This window comes from Protopterus annectens, chromosome 2.part0 (genome assembly GCF_019279795.1).
Source record: "Protopterus annectens isolate FY-2018-M chromosome 2.part0, PAN1.0, whole genome shotgun sequence".
NCBI classification, from domain to species: Eukaryota; Metazoa; Chordata; order Ceratodontiformes; family Protopteridae; genus Protopterus; species Protopterus annectens.
The window spans coordinates 1,700,937,918-1,700,955,996 of NC_056728.1; the positions used below are offsets into that span (position 1 = coordinate 1,700,937,918).

Sequence of the window (18,079 nt, forward strand, 5' to 3'; positions counted from 1 at the left end):
CTGAAAAAGGAAGGTCCGCAACACGTTACTTATCTGCCCACAAAACAATAGTTGCAAGCTGTATGCTAACACTGAAGATGCTGAGGAGATGAGATGTCTGACTAAACACTTCAACAGCAAGAAAGTTCTGAAATTTTGAGAACCATGTGTCCTGTTTATACCAACAGACTCTTAGACGTTAGTGGACATACGGTGTTTAAGCAAAGCCCCAAAAGCTTTAGTATACAGGCCAAATGTCCAACATCCTTGGCATGATATGCCCCATATAGCTTTATGCTACTGCAATAGTAATTAAGGATGAACACCACCAGTGGGAGCACTACAGCTTTTTCACACATGGGGTACTCAATACTACAGAAGTCAGGAAGTCAAAAAAAGGGGAAATGTAAGGAACAACTGCAATATCTCCCTAAAACTATGAGGAAATATATTCTGTCATGCAGTGATTTACTGACATGACCAAACACCAACAGCCAAAAGGATAAATACAAGTGAATGTTGTCCTTAGGAAGCATCAATATGTTGCTTACACAGAATTTGATCCAAATTATACCAAGGTATATATACTTCTACATCTATAATTTACTCAGCTAAATTTCACAGAAAACTCAGTCCAATAATGTACTTGAAGAACAACCCATCACCTATTGGAATGTTAAGTCCAAATGCTTTACTGCAACTATTTCTTATGGGTACAATAGTTTTAAATGCATAACAGAAAAAACACAAGATTATGTAGTGTCGCTATCAGTAACTTACCCAATTCCTTCTTCAGAGCATGATGATTTCCACTTCAGAGTAATAGAGAAAGGGACAGCATCAGTGATACAAAACTCTCTGACTTTGAATGCAGGAGAAAGTATAGCACACTGCAGGACAAAAAAGAAAAAGAACAATCAAAATACTGAAACATAAGAATTCATAGTTCACACTGATAAAATAAGACATGGAAGAACTGCAAGGCAAAACAAAACATTTTACAATCTCTTAATTTAAGACCAGCAAAATCCTTGAAAATCTCCTCTCCTTTCTTACTTGAGTTTGTGCTCTTTCCTGAAACAGCATAAATAAAAAAAACAAACAAAAAAAAAAAAACAGCATTGTATGGCGTCTGGCAGTAGTTTTAAATTTGCACTAGCCTTTGCACACAGCAATGCATTCTGTCTTAAAATATCTAAGTGTGTACTAGTCTTATGACAATAAATATGTGCGTAGATCAGTTATTTTAGAAAAAAATACACTGTCTGTTGTGTTATCTGTGTAAGCTGAATGGGACTGGATCCCATTAAAATACTAGATGGTAATCCTTCTCTCTACTTAAAAGCATTTACCTCAGCACATCTAGATTTAGTGACTTTTCCTTACATTGTAGCCTACCTAGCACATCTTCATGGCATGCTGTCTACAATAGCTTGCTAAAGTGCTAGATTGCCACATCAGGAATCAGAAATGTCATAAACCTAACTATGTAAGGTACTTTATTTAGGTAGTTATACAGTTTTACCTAATTTCATCTTCTTTCATCTATTTCTCCTGCTGCTTTCCACTTTCTCTATATAATGAATTTCCCTTCTCTCCCCCTCACATTACAGCTAAAGGATACTCAGGAAAAATCTCACAAGTACGTACATTCAGACTAAACCATACAAGACCTTCAAGGATAACAATCGAGAAAGAATTTACCTGCCCAGCATTTTTTTTTCACAGACTGCAGTGAAGCTTTCTCTGCAATCAATTTAGATTTGCCACATGCAAGGACATTACATCCTGTTTCAGTCCACTAATGGGGTTGCTTTTCTTTGAATGAAGTGGTGGCAAAAACAAAAAGTATTTATTTTTTAAACAGAAGCCCTGACTGTTAGTACAACTGGAGACGGCATTTCTCTAATTTAGTGACTAGATCCAGTTTGCTAAAAATAACAGTCCATATCCTAAGAACTGCTGGGCATCACAATTTAAGAGTTTGCAGTGTGCTGTCTGTTCTCTGCTCTGATCCATTCTGGCTTTTTTCTAAAATAGCCTGCTCACAGTAATCCTCAGGGGGACCACTGTCCACAGCTAATACATCAGACTCGTACACAACTTATCTCTACATTTGCATGTTAATTTACATAGGTCCGAGAGACTACATCTTTGGGGTGGTCCTACCTGCTTTATGCAGTAACTTCCCTGACTGTATCTGTTGTGACTGATTCTTGCCTGTGTACAGGCCCTGCTCTGCCCCCCCCCCCCACCTACCCCAAATTCCAACTCACCGCCTCTAATTTTATCCATCAACAGCTCCTCCCACATCCCCAACCAATCATCACACTTCCTGTCCCTTCCCACTCTTCTACTCTCCTTACAATCTCTCAATAACCCTCTACAGTCTGCATTATATCCACATCCAAACTCCTTCCCAACTACATTCCCCAAAACTCCTTCCCAACTTTTTTCTCTGTTTACTATATTACATCACACTATCTCAGAATGCACACATACCTTACATGCCTCTCTCTACTACTCTTCCTTCAAGATACTCTCTGTCATAAAATTATATCCCACCAAACTACATACATCTCACACACAAACACCTCCTACTAATTTAGACTGCATCCAAATCCTCCTAACTTCAATCTCCCCAAACCTTTTAACAACTCCTATATCTACCTCTTCAAACGGAGCAAGAGTCTGAACACCACACAATTCTATTACAGAAAGACAAAATTAAAAAAAATATTGCATCAAAGCTTCATTTTAACTCTCCAAATCCAACTATCTGATGATATTCACCTCAAACCTGGACCTACTCAGCAATCTAACACCACCCCTCCCCAAGTCTTTCAAATCCCAACACACCCCATTCAAAAACAGCAAACACCCTGCCTTAAAAATACTCCATAACAATATCAGAAGTCTGAGCAAAAAGACCTATGACCTCTATACTTGAGTTTCCCAACATTCGCCTGATATACTGTCTCTTAAAGAAATATGATTTAAACCTCATATCAGAGCTTAGAAAATCATTCTTCCAGGCTGTAATATCTATAAAGCAGATACACCAACAAAAAGGCCAGTGGGGTATCTATCATTAACCCAAATACTTCAGAACATTCTCTATACCACAATTCTTTACCCCCTTCACAAACCCTGAACTACTACCTCATTTCTTAGGATCATTAGAAGTTACTAGCTATTGGCCCTGAGGGCCTTACAAGCCTAGCCAGAAATTTAGCCCATGTTCTGACAAGTCAGCACTCAATGCCCCTGTCCATCAGGGACACAGGTGGAATCCCAGGGGTGTATTTTCTATTCCCCATCCATTTATCCAGGTTGCGCTTAAAAAGGGATAATGAGGTACTCTGCTTGACATGGACAGGGAGTCTATTCCACAGATGGGGGAGTCTCTGTGAAACAAATCTGTCCCTCCTACTGATGTTACAGACCAGGCTGAGGTCGTGCGTGCAGGTTACTTGAGTGGAGTTTGACTTGCGGAAATGCAGCAGTCCCATCAAAAACTCTCGAGCTAAGCTCTACCCATAATGCTCCTCACAAAAATCACCTCAGATTGAGTTTGCAAACAACAGTGACAAACAAGAAATAACAGACCAGAGACCATATATGTGCCTTTATCAAGAAGACAATCTTTGGGGAGATGTGATCCACCAAGAGATCTAAGCCAGGGGGATGGAGGGGGGAATGACGAGGATTAGTGAAGATCGACAGCACTAATGGAACGTTATGGTAAGACATAACTTCTTTATCTGATGTTGTCAATCTTCACGTAATTCTTGACTGTGGGACAGAGTCCCTGGCTACCTGAATCTTGGGAGGTCTCGCAGAAGAATATTCCTGAGCACTATTGAGCCAAATGATGCACGTCCCCTAGAGACCAGGTCCAGCTTATAATGTGTAATAAAAGTATGAGGAGATGCCATCATCGCCACTGCACAAACATCATCTAAAGAAGGTCTAGTATGAAAAACTGCAGAAGCTGCTATTGCTTTAGTTGAATGTGCTTTTACAGGTCCTGGTAGGTGTGCTCACTTTTTGTTGTAGACAAAAGAAATACAGTAGTCTCTAACCCATTTAGCTAGAGTATCTTTAGAGACTGGGCTTCCCAAATTGACTGAAGAAAAGGAAATAAATAGCTGATCAGATTTTTCTGATTTCACTTGTTCTATGAAGATAGTAACATAGTTGTCTGTGCACATCTAGTAAGTGCAGACGGTACTCCCCCTTTATTGGAGTAGTTAGGAAAAAAGACTGTGAGTTGAATAGTATGACTGACATTTGACTCAGCGACAACCCTTGGTAGGAAGGAGGGATTTGATTGTAGACAGACACTGTCCTTATATAAGATTAGATAGGGAGATTTGCAGGATAAGGCCTGAATTTCAGATATTCTTCTAGCAGAAGTGATAGCTATGAAGAATAAAAATTTCCATGGCAAACATTTCAAATCACAAGTGACAGCAGGTTCAAAAGGATCAGAAATAAGAGACGGAAGTACCAGATTCAAGTCCCATGGTACACAGGGTTCTTTATATGGAGGTCTGAGCATCAAGGTTCCTTTCAAAGTCTTTGCAAAGTTTATGGGACATAAGGGATGAACCACTTAAACCAATATGAAAATTAAAGATCACAGCAAGATGTACTCTAATAGTAAAAGCTGATGCTCCTGTTTCAAAGATTAAAGTCAAAAACTCCAGGAAATCTATCAATAGGTGCAGAATATGGGTCAAGACTAAGGTCTGATGACCACTTAGAAAACTTTAGCCACTTGCTGAGGTACAATTTTCCTGTTGAAGGTTTGTGGTGGGCTAGAATGATGCATTCGACAGGGGGGGGGGATGCCTGGCAATCATGGGAACTGGAGAAGCCTCGCAGTAAGCTTGAGATGCTGGAGATTTGGATGAACCTGCCCCTGTGGGTGGGACAACAGATCTGGAGCTGGGTCCAGTATCTACAGTTTCCAAAGCAGATGAGGCCACGGGAATGCCAGAATGGGGTGATGAGGATTGTTCTGTTCTGACCTGTTGGCTTTCCTTAGAAAGTGGCATATTAGAGGGATCAGAGGAAAGGCGAACAATAGACTGGGGGGGGGGGGGGGCAATCATGAAGAAGAGCATCTAAGGGGGACTCCCCCAGGGGGGGGAGGGATTTTAGAGCAAAGTAACTGCTGCACTTGTTGTTCAGAGGGGACATGAACAGGTCGCAGCAAGGTTGGCCCCAGTGGCTAAATATTGTTTCTGCCACCGCTGGCTTGAGAAATCACTTGTGAGGCATGAGGATAGCTCTGCTCAATTTGTCCACGATTATGCTGGAGCTCCCCAGATTGTGCATTGCTACTAGAAAGTGGTTGAATGATATTGCTCAATGCCATACTCTGAATGTTTCTCAACAAACAGGGTAAGATCTGGTTCCCCCTTGCTGGCTAATGTACCAAACTACTGACCTATTGTCTGTCTGAATCTCCACTGTTCCCAAGGGAGGGTTTCTTGAAATGCCTGCATGCTAAGAGCACTGCCCTCATCTCTAGAATGTTGATATGCAAACTGGCCTCCAGCAGGGACCAAGAGTCTTGGACTGTCTTTCTCAGATAATGCCCCCCAACCCTATCTGGGAATAGATGTGTCCATGGTCACTATGGCTTGAGGTTGAGGAAATACAAAGAGGCGGTCCAACAAGATTTAATTGGAATGAAGCCACCAACTCAGGTTTTCTTTGCATCAATTGGTGATTATAACCAGATGGGATAATGGCTGATTCAGAAAGGACCATTGAGAAGCTAGGAGCTACCAAAGAATTAACGTGTGGTATCTCGCCAGAGGGACTAGAGTAATAGAGGCTACCATTGACTCTAGAATTTGTAAACGGAGCATCGCTGAGACTTTCTTGCCGCAAATGACTTGTGATCTTATCCTTTGTAGTCTTTCTAAGAGAAGACATGCAATTTCAGTGATTGTATTGAGCATAGCTCCAATGAATTCCAACTGCTGGGATGGTTCTAAACAGGACTTTTCATAGTTTATAATGATTCCTAAGTCTGAACAAAAGAGAAAAGTATAATCTCGGGTCTTTATGAATTGACACCTGGTGGCAGCAGTAAGGAGCCAGTCGTCTAGATATGGAAACACTTGGAATCCTAGCAGTCTGAGGTGAGCTGCTACTACTGCCATGCATTTGGTGACCACCCTGGGGGCTGTGGTGAGACCAAAGGGCAGTGCCCTGAACTGATAATAACTGGTTCCCACCCGGAAGGGCAGAAATCTTCTGGACCACTTGTCCATTTTTATATGGTAATACACATCCTGAATACCTACTGAGCACATCCATTCGTCTTTTTCCAAGAATGGAAGTATAGACTGAACCAAAGCCATGCAGAATTTGGTTTGCTGAACTGATTTGTTTAACTGACTGAGATCCAGAATTGGTCTCCAGTCCCCTGTTTTCTTTGGCACTAAAAAGAATACTGAGTAAATCCTGGATCCTTTCTGATCTGGTGGGACTGTTTGGATGACTCGTTTGTCAAGCAGTTTCCAAATTTCTAAGACTGCTGCAGCCCTGTGACTAGGTGGAACGCCTGGGATCTTTCTTGGTCTTTCTGGGTCTCTTAAAAAGGGGATATTGTAACCTCTAGTTATAATTCTCTGCACCCAATTGTCCACTGTTATCCTTAGCCAGGCAGACTGGTGCACAGATAATCGTACCTCAACTGCCTCCAGAGGAAGGCAATCAGGCCTTCTTTCAGGCGCGCTGATAGGAATCACCAGGGAAGAAATCCCTGGAACCCTGATTCTGCGGGCCACTTCTACCTCTTGTATGTAGTCTTCCACTGTTACTCTCCCCCCATCTGCCCTGGGGAAAGTCGTTGCCACATGTGTCCTGGAAAGGCCCTTGGAATTTCTTGAACCATAGCCTCCCACTCCTTTGGTTCCTGGAATAGGGCCATTGAGGAGTGGAAAACCATACTCTAACAGCAGAAAGGGTCTTCCCATCCTTCTCACTTCTGGCCAGAGTGTCCTTAACTTTGGGCCCAAACAGGGATGCTCCATCAAATGGAAGGCTGATGAAAGAAGACTTGAATGGCTCTGCGAAACCAAATAAGCACTTCCAGGCATGTCTCCTAATGGCTATGGCTGAACCTGCAGCCCTTATCATCCCTTCAGCAGCATGTGCAATTAGCCTCATGGACGAGTTAGAAATGGATTCTAGGGTAGCGAGCTGAGAAACCATTTTGTCTCAAATTCCTTCAGCTACTGCTCCTGCAAAGTGCCTGATACTTCTTTAATCAGATCTCTCTGAAGTCTGGTAAAATGTGCCATGTAGTTCAAGGACCAGAGAGCAAAGGTCGATGAGGCGTATATGTGCTTTCCAAATCTATCCATAGTCCTACACTCTTTGTTAGGAGGATGAATAGTGAGACCTTCATCAGCAAGTTCCTTCTTAGTGGGTGCAGCTACCACCATGGCATCTACAGGAATTCCCTAGGCCCAGTGTTGCTAATCTTGAGGGGCTAAAAGTATACAGTCTGGATTCTTTAGAATAGTCTCGACAGAGTCAGGTATCTTCCAGGACTGCTGAGCAATCAACTTAATGAGATCATCAGCGGGCGAAGAGATCTAAGAGATAGAGGGATGGACATGAAAAGCCTCTAGATATACCAACTCCTCAGAGGATGGCTAGAGGGAAGTTCAGCCATCCCTCTGTTTAAGGATTTCCAGGATGTCCCTGAAGGAAACATCTTAAGGGGGTGACTTTGGGGAACCTTCCCCCTCAGTGAAATTGGTATCTTCAGTGTAGGACTCTTCCAGGTAGTCCAAGTGCTTCCTCCTGCACTTTTTCTTCAAAGGTACCTCTTCGGTGGGGTGCTCTGGAGATGTATCAGAAGAAGTCATAACCAGTGTGGTCTGATATGGAGTCTTTTGTGCCCTTTGTCCCAAGGAAGAGACTGGTGGAAGCTCCGGTTGGGGGGGGGGGGCAAGACGTTTGATCCAATAGGGGCGGCATACACTGTTTGTCCACAATAGACAAGGCTTTCTCCACAGCCTGGAAGGCATGAACCCCCCTCCTCGTTGAGGGGTGGGAGCCCGGAACAGAAATAGATTCCTTCGGAGCCGCCGTCGCACCCTGCACCAAGGAGGCTGCCTCTGAAGCTGAAGCCAGATTCGAGCTTACATATGCCGAAGAGCCAAGGAGCATGGAGTGCTCTGAAAGGATCAAAGTCGAACCCTGACCCTCGGACCTGGCAAGAAGCCCCGACCTCGGGAGATCTACAGATCTGACAAACCTAGCTCAGGGTAGCTATCGGTCCTGGAGAAGGAGCTCTGACAGGCACCAAAACAGTCAAAGCTGGGAAGGTGAGTACAAAGGGCTCCGAAAGCTCCACTGGACTCAAAGGAGGAATAAAGGCTGCAGTGAAAGAAGGCCGGGTTCCAGAGCAGACAGTGCTAGGAACCATGAAGGAGGCTATCCCCTCACCGCAAGGAGCTGATCCACCAGTCTCATGGTATTGGATTTGGTTTGATTCTTGTTGGATCAGAGCAAAGAGACTGAAGGAGATCTGGGTGGACATTTCTACAAAAAGGGAATGGGAGGACAGTCCACAAAAGGATCCACTGAAGGTCAATATCTGGGCCACAGCAAAGTTTTAAATGGAAACCCCTTTGGTTCTGAAGGAGAAGATGATACTGTAACTGACATTGGTGTCGAAGCTGTCGGTGCAGAAAAGTACAGTTGTGTACACTTACCATAAATGTAGACTTTCGAGTGTATTCATTGCTGCAGTCATCATATTTGGGTTATCTGCCTGCAGGTAGCCCTCAGCTGGCCTGAATACCAGAGTCTTGGGATTTCTGCGTCGGATACTGTCACTTCTTCCATGACGTTAGGTCGTCAGGTGTATAAAACATGCAGCCGATGCCATTACATCAGTTTTTCTTGCCCCAGATGTCAGGTGCCCCCACAATAGGAAGCAATTATATGGTGTGGAACACCACCAGCAAAAAGCAAATACACATAATATAAGATATGCCAAACCAAAAATGATAGGTGAAAGAAAAGACAATCAGGGGGATGGGGGGAGGGTAACCAGGACTGCAACAGTGAATACACTCGAACATCTACATTTATGGTAAATGCACTCACAACTGCACTATGTTCTTCATGTTTCACTGTTGCAGTCATCACATTTGGGTTGATTCCCAAAGCTAAGGAAGGGTGGAGGTAGATTAAGAAGCATTAGGGCTGGCAATCAGGCCCTGTAAGACTGCCGTGGCAAATCCAGCTCTGGATTTAGAAAAGATAGGCAAGTGGTAATATTTGGTGAAAGTGTGTACAAAGCTCCAGGTCGCAGCTTCCAGGATGTCCCTGGTAGGGACTCCTCTGAGAAATGCAGTAGAGGTAGATATAGCCCTAGTGGAATGTGTTCTTATTCCCTGTGGGGTAGGTTTTCCATTGTGCTTGTTGCAGAAATGGATGCAGTCCAGTATGCTATCCATTTGGAAATTGTTTGCTTTGAAATGGCCTTCCCCTCTGCCTCTGCAGCAAAGCTGACTAGCAGCTGGACAGATTTACTGAGAGGCTTAGTCCTGTCCAAATAGAATCTAAGCTGTCTGTGCACGTCCAGAGAATGCAGTATCTTTTCCCCTATATTCTGCGGATTAGGGAAAAAAGTAGGCAAATGAATGGACTGGTTTAAAGCCACACTAGACACCACCTTGGGCATAAAAGATGGGTTAGTCCTGAGGGAAACCCTGTCCGCATGAAAGATAATGAAGGGTTCCACTGCCATTAGGGCCTGCAGTTCAGACACTCTTCTTGCTGAAGTGATGGCTGGAAGTAAAGCTGTTTTCCAAGAGAGGAATTTCAATTCTGCTGTAGCAGCCAGTTCAAAGGAGGGAAGAGTAAGTTTTTCCAATACAAAGTTAAGGTCCCAGGCTGGAGTGGGAGCTCTCCTGGGGGGTCCTTAAATTTTTGGCCCCTCTAAGGAACTGCTTTACCAGAGGATGAGAGAAAAGGGATGGCTCAGTATTATAATGAGCTGAGATGGCTGAGGCATGAATCTTGATGAAAGAGAAGGATAGGCCCTTGTGAAGCACTTCTGTTAAGTAATTTAGTATATGAGGTAAGCTGAGCACAGTTGTGCCCACCCCCTGAGACTGGCTCCAGGAACAGTATCTTTTCCACTTTTCTGAATAGGATTTTCTAGTACTAGGCCTCCTTGCCTCAAGAATGACATCCAGTACCTACTTACTGAGGGTTGTGAGAGGTGAGCTCAGGGCATTAGCCAGGCTGCAAGGTTCAGGGTTTGAAGCTGAGGGTGCAGAACCTAGCCCCCCTGCTGGGATAGCAGGGAAAGTGTCTGAGGCAGGTGCCATGGTTGTAGTGCTGTCAGACTGTGCAAAAGAGGGCACCAGTGCTGGTGTGGCCAGTCTGGTGCAATCAAGATTGTCCTTGGCTTGTCCTGCTTGATCTTAATTAGAACCTTCGCGAGGAGAGGCAGAGGGGGAAAGGCATAGACTGAGAGGCTTTCCCAGATAAAGGACAGGGCATCCACTTTCCAAGCTTGACTGTGGGGAGTTCTGGTGCAGTATTTGTTCAACTGATAGTTCTGAGGGGAACCAAACAGGTCCATCTCTGGTGTCCCCATCTGTTCCTCAAAAGCTTGAATATTTTGGGTTCCGGTTTCCATTCGTGTGGGTCCATGAGATTTCTGTTTAAGTCGTCTCCCAGTGAATTTAATTTGCCTGGCAGGAATTGAGCTTGTAGGTGCACTTGGTTGCTCAAGGCTGTGTTCCACAGAGCCATGGCTAGTCTGCAGAGTGGGTAGGAATGGGTTCCCCCCTGCTTGTTTATGTACCACAACAGTGATGTTGTCTGTCTTTACCAATAGTTGTCCTGGAAGAATATGTTCTTTGAAGGCTGTCAGAGCATTCTGTATTGCTAACATTTCTTTCTGATTGCTACACAGGTGCATCTGCTTTGGGTTCCATTTGCCCTGAATGCACTGCCCTAACATGTGAGCCCCCCCCCATGCATAGTCTAATGCGTCTGTTAGGGTTTGGGCGGCAGGGGGTACAGTGAAAGAGAATCCCTTGTTGTGGTTGCAGGCCTCTGCCCACCAAAGGATCTCTGCCCTTAGACAAGGAATGATAGGAATTATAGTTTCCAGGTCCTGAGAATATTGACACCACAGACATTTTAGACCCCACTGAAGTTTCCTCATATGCAGTCTTGCATATGGAATTAACAGAATGCAAGAGGCCATGAACCCCAGAGCTTGCAATATTTTCTTTGCATATAGCTGGGTTTTTGTGGCCAGTAGGTTGAAGAAGGTTGTCAAATAAATTTGTTTCTCTGGAGTGAGGAATGTCATCTGGGAAGTTGTGTTCAAGCTTCCTCCCAGGAATACAATCTGTTGGCAGGGTACTAGGTATGATTTATTTTCGTTGATGGTGTACCCCAGTGAAGTTAGAAGTCTCTTTACAAATGCCAGGTGTTGTAATAGCAAGTCCTGACTTTCCACCTGAATCAGGCAATCGTCCAAGTATGGGTAAATCTGAATATTCTTTGCCTGCAAAATGCAGTGGCTGGAGTGAAGCACTTTGTGAATACCCTGGGCGGGATAAGCCAAAGGGAAGTGCAGAGAACTGATAGTGCATATAGCCTGCCCTGAAGTGTAGGCATTTCCTGCAAGATTCCCTTATGGGGATGTGCAGGTAAGCTTCTTTTAAGTCTAGGGTTGCCAGCCAGACATCCTTGGCTAGAATAGGAAGCAGTTGTTGGAGAGTTAGAATTTTGAATTTTGGAACCACTAGAAAGGAGTTGAGAATAGACAGATCCAGAATAGGACGCCAGGAGTTTTCTTTTCTGGGAACCAGGAACAGTCTTGAATAAAAGCTTTGTTCTGCTGGGACAGGTTGAATAGCCTTGATGCTGAGGAGAGAAAGTACTTGCTTTTGAGCCTCTGTCCACTGGTTTGGGGGGAGATCTGGCCATCCACGTAGTGTTGGGAGTGAGTGGAAGTGGAATCTGTATCCTAGGGAAACAATATTTAAAACCCATTTGTCTTGGGTAATGTATTCCCATGTATTTGCATGCAGGGCGAGTTTTCCTCCTAAAGGTGCAAGTAGTTGAGCAAGGCTTGGGGGAGTTAAGGATAAGTCATTGTGCAATTTTATCATAGGGGGTGGCTTACTACTCCCCGTTTTGGATGTGGGAGCACCCCACTGCTTAGATCTGTGTATAACCTGAGACTGAAGTCTTGGTGGTCTACTGTCCAAAGGTTTGGACTGAGAAGGTGTGGAAGGGACTGGAAAGGACCAGTTCTTTGAAGGCCAATGCCTACTGAATCTAGGTGGCTGTACCTGTAAGAAACGTTTAACAGTTTGCATAGATTTAGCTTTTTCCTTCCATCCTTTTGAGGACTTCTGCTTTATTGCCAAATAGGCGCTCTTGGTTTAAGGGTGCATCCAGTAATTTTGCATTTACATGATCTGGCAAGTTTTGTTCCTTAAGCCAAGCATGCCTTCTAAGTACAGACCCAGTGACAGCAGCCCTGCAAGATGCTTCTAAAGCATCAAAACCCCACTGCAAAGCATGTTTACCAACTTGGTCAGCAGAATGCATTAACTCTTGTAAATCTTTCTGTTCTGCACAGTCAGGAATCAACATAATTTTTTGTTTAATTAGCCTCATAATATGCTGCTGATACTTTAACATATGAAACTGGCAATTTAAAGCCCTAATGGCCACAGTAGCAGAGGTGTATACCTTCTTACCCCATCTGTCTAAAGCCCTAGAATCCCTGTCAGAAGGGGTAGGATTTTTGGCAGTAGTAGCCTTAATGCCTTTTGGTCCTTGGGAAATGGTCTCTGGATCCACAGTAGGATTCTTGAAAAGGAATTTGTGTGGTGAATAGAAGAAAAAGATCACACACACAAGATAAACTATATAATAGAGGAGCGGGTAGAAGAAATACAAGAGAAAAGTAAGTTTTAGAAAAGAAAAAAGGTCAAACTTACAGATTAACAAGGTTATTGCTGTCGCTCGAGAGCTCTGAGGAGAGAACGTCTCTGGCACAATGAAGTGGCAAATGAGATCTGAGGTGATTTTTGTGAAGAGAATTATGGGTAGAGCTTAGCTCAAGAGGTTTTGGAATCTGTGAGCTGGAATAATGGCCGAGTCGGTTCCGAGGCTCAGAACCAAACCCACAGTCAAGGATTACGTAAATACTGACAACATCAGATTGGGTCTTACAAGGGAAGAATACAGGGATGTTATGACCTCCTTGTCCCTGGATGAAATACCCTTCTTAATGAGGTGGGCCAAAGAGGCAATATGGTGGTCAAAAGTCAGGTTGCTATCAACCTGGGTGCCCACGTCCCTCACGAATGACTGTGTGTTTAGTACCTTGTTATGAATGCGATAATTTGTGGAGATGTCACTATCCCCAAAGGGGATGTTGATGCATTTTCTGGCATTCTGTTTGAGGCCATGTTTCAGGCACCAGTCATTTGTTTGGGTGAGACCCTCTTGGCGGATGTCCACATCACTAGGGGAACTGATGACAGTGCCCAGTTTGCAGTCATCTGGAAACCTGGACAGCCATAGCCTACTGGTTTTGGCCTGCATCTCAGAAAAGTATATCCCAAACAACAGAGGCCCCAAAGACTAATCCCTGGGGTACATCGCTCATTACAGGTCTACTGCTTGAGGTGTCTTCCCCTATTTTGACTGGGTGAGTTCCATCAGTGAGCCAGTTTGCTACCCATCTGGTAACATATTGATTGACGCCTAGTTGAGAGAGTTTACCTATTAAACCCAAGTGAGGAATAGTATCGAAGGCTCGGACCAGGTCACAGTAGGTGGTGTGCACCATCTTCCCCTCGTCCATGGCTTTGGTGATGGTTTCAAAAAAAGTCGACCAAGTTTAACAGCCATGACCTCCCCTTGACGAAACCAAACCGTGTGGGATTGAGTACTTGGAGAATGCCAATATCCTTGCTAATGAGATCCATGATAATCCATCCCACGGCTTTGCAGATCAGGCTAGTTAGTTAGGCTGAATGGTCCATAATTTCCTGGACTAGTGGACGCTCCACCTTTGTGCAAAGGGATGACAGTGGCTGTCCTCCACTCGGCTGGGATGAAGCCAGTAATCAGGGTTTGGTTGACTAGAGTGCCTAATGGTGCTGCAAGTTCCTGCCTGAGTTCATGTAGGATGCAGCCTGGGATGTTACTGTGTCCCAGGGAGTCTGTATTTTTTGCCTTTGAGATGGCAGTGATGACTTGGTCCCTAGAGATAAAGGGAGGGGGGCAGGTGCTGGAGATATCCTGATTTACTGATGGGGGAACACAGGGGTGAAGTTTTCGCTGGACCTGTCTGCCAGCAGGGTGGCTATATCTACAGTATTTGTGTATGTGGTGTCCTTAACCACCAGTTCTGAGTAGATCTCAGTGCTTCCTTTGAGACTGTGGACATATGTGAAGAAGGCCTTATGACTGTCTTTAGTAGATGTGGCTAGTTTGGACTCAAAGTTTGCTTTAGAGGATTTCACTAGTGCTCTTATTTGCTTGTTCAGGCTAAGGAGAGAATGCTTTCAATTAGGCACTTGCTCCTTCTTGGTCCTGGACAGCAATTCGTTCCTTTTATTATAAAGTTTATTTATTGCAGATGTCCACCAGACAGGTTTACCCTTCCTTGAGGAGGATGATTTTGTTCGGTCAGGTATTCCGGACTCCATGCAGCTACATAAATGCTCATATAGTACTTTGGTGTAGGTTTGGACATTTGTGTCAGCTCCTATGGAGGGGGAGGGGGCTGTGAAGCTGTTTATACCTTCCCTCAGAAGGTTGTGATCAAGCTTCAGAGAACTTTTTTTGTTTGACCATAGCTGGGGTGGGGGGGTCGGGGGAGATGGTGACTTTGAAAGTGACTGCTTTGTAGTCGGATCTTATCAGTGAGGATGACACTGTAGGGAAGCTGCAATGGTTACTCATGTTGGTTAATACCAAGTCTAAGATATTATCACCTCTTGTGGGGGTGTAGCCAGCTGGTCCAAGGCATTTGCATTGATGAAATCAAGGAATCTTTAGGCATTTGTGTTTTGGCATGAGTAGTTCTTCAGTCTATGGTTGGCTAGTTAAAGCCGCCCAGGATCAAGGTAAAGGGTTGAATCTTGATAGATTTTAAGATGTTCAGATAGATGGAGTGGGCATCTTGAGTCAAAGTTGGGGGCCTGTAGCTAGCTATGATTTGAATAGGGATGTTTGTCAATGGTTAACTGTATCTGGAGTGTCTCGTGTGTGTCATACTGTTTGACCAACCTGGAGCTGTGTATGTCTTTAATATATATTAAAACTCCACCTCCTTTTGCTTTGCTGCCCATGGTTTTGGGTCTGAATGTATGCTAGGATGAGTAACTTGGTATGGCTGAGGTGCTCTCTGCAGCTTTGAACGAGGTTTCGGTGACTGCATAAATGTCAGAATCTTCCAGGGTTAAGAATGTTTGCAATGAATGCACTTTCATGTTTAGACTCCTAGCATTTAGAAGCATGACCTTTAATTTGCATTTTGATTAAATTTTCATGTGAATAGTTTTGACCTCACGGCATTGCCTAAAAAGGGTACTATGGGTGAGACAAGAACCTTTGTCAGAAGCCTGAAGCCCAAGGGAGACAGATGTAAGCCATCTCTGGCAAAGCATCATGGTCTACCAATCATGTCTTCCCAGGCTGTCAGGTACAGGATCCCCTTGGAATGACACCAGAAACTAGGCCAACTGTTAAAGTCAATCATTTTCTATTTGTATTGAGGCATCATACTGGGTGACAGTAAAATGTTGCTTAAGGATAGGGACATACCTGCCTGGGACACATTCAGCGAACATGATCATGTCTCTCTTCATATAGTCCAGAGAGGTACATCCCAAGTCATTCACACCAACATGGACTACGACAGAGTCAAAACAGTACCTGTTGTTGAGAGAATTAAGTGCATGTGTGATATGGTGGATTCTGACACCTGACAAGCAACTAACCATAACTTTCTCCTTATCCACCCTGGTGAGGGGCACATCTGTGTGTCTCACAATGGAGACTCATATAATTAATATGTTGGGTTTAAGGGTAGGCCTTAGTGGCTGTGAGGCACAGTGTGTGGACTATGTGTAGTGTGGTGCACTGTGGAGTTCGCTTGTGTTTTTGCCTCACGTCTCTTTTGTATGGGTATGCTTTTGCTGAAGACCTCCGCATATGTGGGTGTGTGCTGTGCAAGTGTGAGTGGTGTTTGAGGTGTGGTGGCTCTGTTGACAACCTTCTCACTGCCAAATGTACTGGCTTGTGAGGGAGAGGGCATAGAGTCTAGGTTCTTAATGTAACTGCATCTCTCACAAACTGTGTTCCTAGGTAGTAGTAGCAGAGGATTGTCCGTGTACATGAGGCAGTTGCTATACCATCTCAGGATGCCCATATCAACCAGACTGGCAGGAGAAACCGTAGGAAATTGTCCATCCATATTTGTCAGAATCTGAGGGAGAGAGGCCAGAGACAGCTAAAGAGTGAAAGGTCTAAGATGAGTACTACTAAGCGATCACACAAGTGCTATTAAGGGAAAATTTGTAGCTGGAATACCTCACAATGGGTTAAAAACAGTACAGCTGCTGTGCATGACGTGGAAACTAGCCCAAACCACCTCAAACACAGGGTTTAAATACCACAAAAAACAGAAGATTCTAGTAACACAGAAATCTAGCAAATCCTGCTAGTCCCTGCTCATTTACCAATCAGCTTGTGCCAGACAAGGTCCAGGCAGCCCTGCTACTCTCAGTAGCAGAGAAGATAGGCCCCTACCAACATAAGATGGCTGCCAGAAACACAAAAGGCAAACACAAGATGGCTGCCAGGAACAAAGAACGCAAAAACAAATGGCTCTGGATGCAGCAAACCTGCATCCAGACTATGCTACTCAATTTAAGGGTTAAGATCACAGTAAAACTCACAGGCTCTTAAACACAATGCAAAAAAGTATTAAATTCCTTTTGGTAAAAGCAATGTTCCTGCTAACTACCACATCAATAGCAACACCTTCAGTACGCATTCAGTGGTGAGAGACCTGGCACACAGGTTGAGAATAACCTTACCTTTGACCACCATGTCACCACAGTGGTAAGAAGGGCATTCTATATTGCTCATCTCATAAGTAAGGGCATCGCCGTTACAAAAAAAAAAAAAAGTTATTACCTCCCTGTACTCTTCCCTCATCAGGCCAATAATAGAGTACAATGCCCCTTTTGGTATGTACCTTTCTAAGCACCTGCAGCAACTGGAGAAACCACAAAGGTTCCTCACACTGAAAATGCAAGGTCTTTAACATCTGTCCTATGGGGATCATCTGAAACCACTGTAGCTTTATTCAGTTTCATACAGACTACTCAGAGGTGATCTCTGCCTTGCATATAAGGCAATCTTTGACCCTGTGTTATTGGAAATGCTTCATATCCGAAAATCAAATGGTACACGGATTACTCTCTCTAAAGACCTTAACCTGGTATGCGACATTAGTAAAACCTGCTGGAGGGACAGATTTGTCTCCCAGAGGTTACCACACCATTGGAACAGACTTGCACTTATGTCAAACAGAGCACCTCACTGGTCCTCTTTAAACACAATTTGGATGATTGAATGGTTGACTGTAAATTCATCCCAGGGGTTCCATCTGCGTCCCTCTTGGACAGGGGCAATAGGTGCTGATTATGGAAATAAGGGTAAGAACTTGGCTTGGCTTGTACAGGACCTTTGGTCATTAGCCTAATAACTTCCTATGATCCGGTGATCATATGAAAAGCACAGATTATCCACTTAAGGACAAAAAACAGAACTCACTGTATGAAAAAATATAGTTAAACACTAATGGAATGCAGTAAAATGCAGTTAAACAGTAACGAATTGTAAATAGCAATGAAATACAGTTAAACAATAATTAAATGCAGTGAATCAGTAAACTGCTTTAAAACAGTGCAAATGTGAAAAATTAGCGATAAGGCATGGATAAACATGATAGACAAGTGCAAATGCAATAAAAAAGTGCAAAAAA

General features: G+C 43.9%; 1 protein-coding gene across 1 annotated transcript in view; it reads right to left on the reverse strand.

Annotated features, from left to right (window-relative positions):
- HSPA4L (heat shock protein family A (Hsp70) member 4 like) overlaps positions 1-18,079 on the reverse strand; it is a 2,148,355-nt gene that overhangs the window by 1,099,527 nt on the left and 1,030,749 nt on the right. Inside the window, exon 10 of the mRNA XM_044061754.1 lies at positions 760-869. Within this exon, the coding sequence (XP_043917689.1) occupies positions 760-869 (110 nt within the window). The remainder of the gene's footprint in view (positions 1-759; positions 870-18,079) is intronic.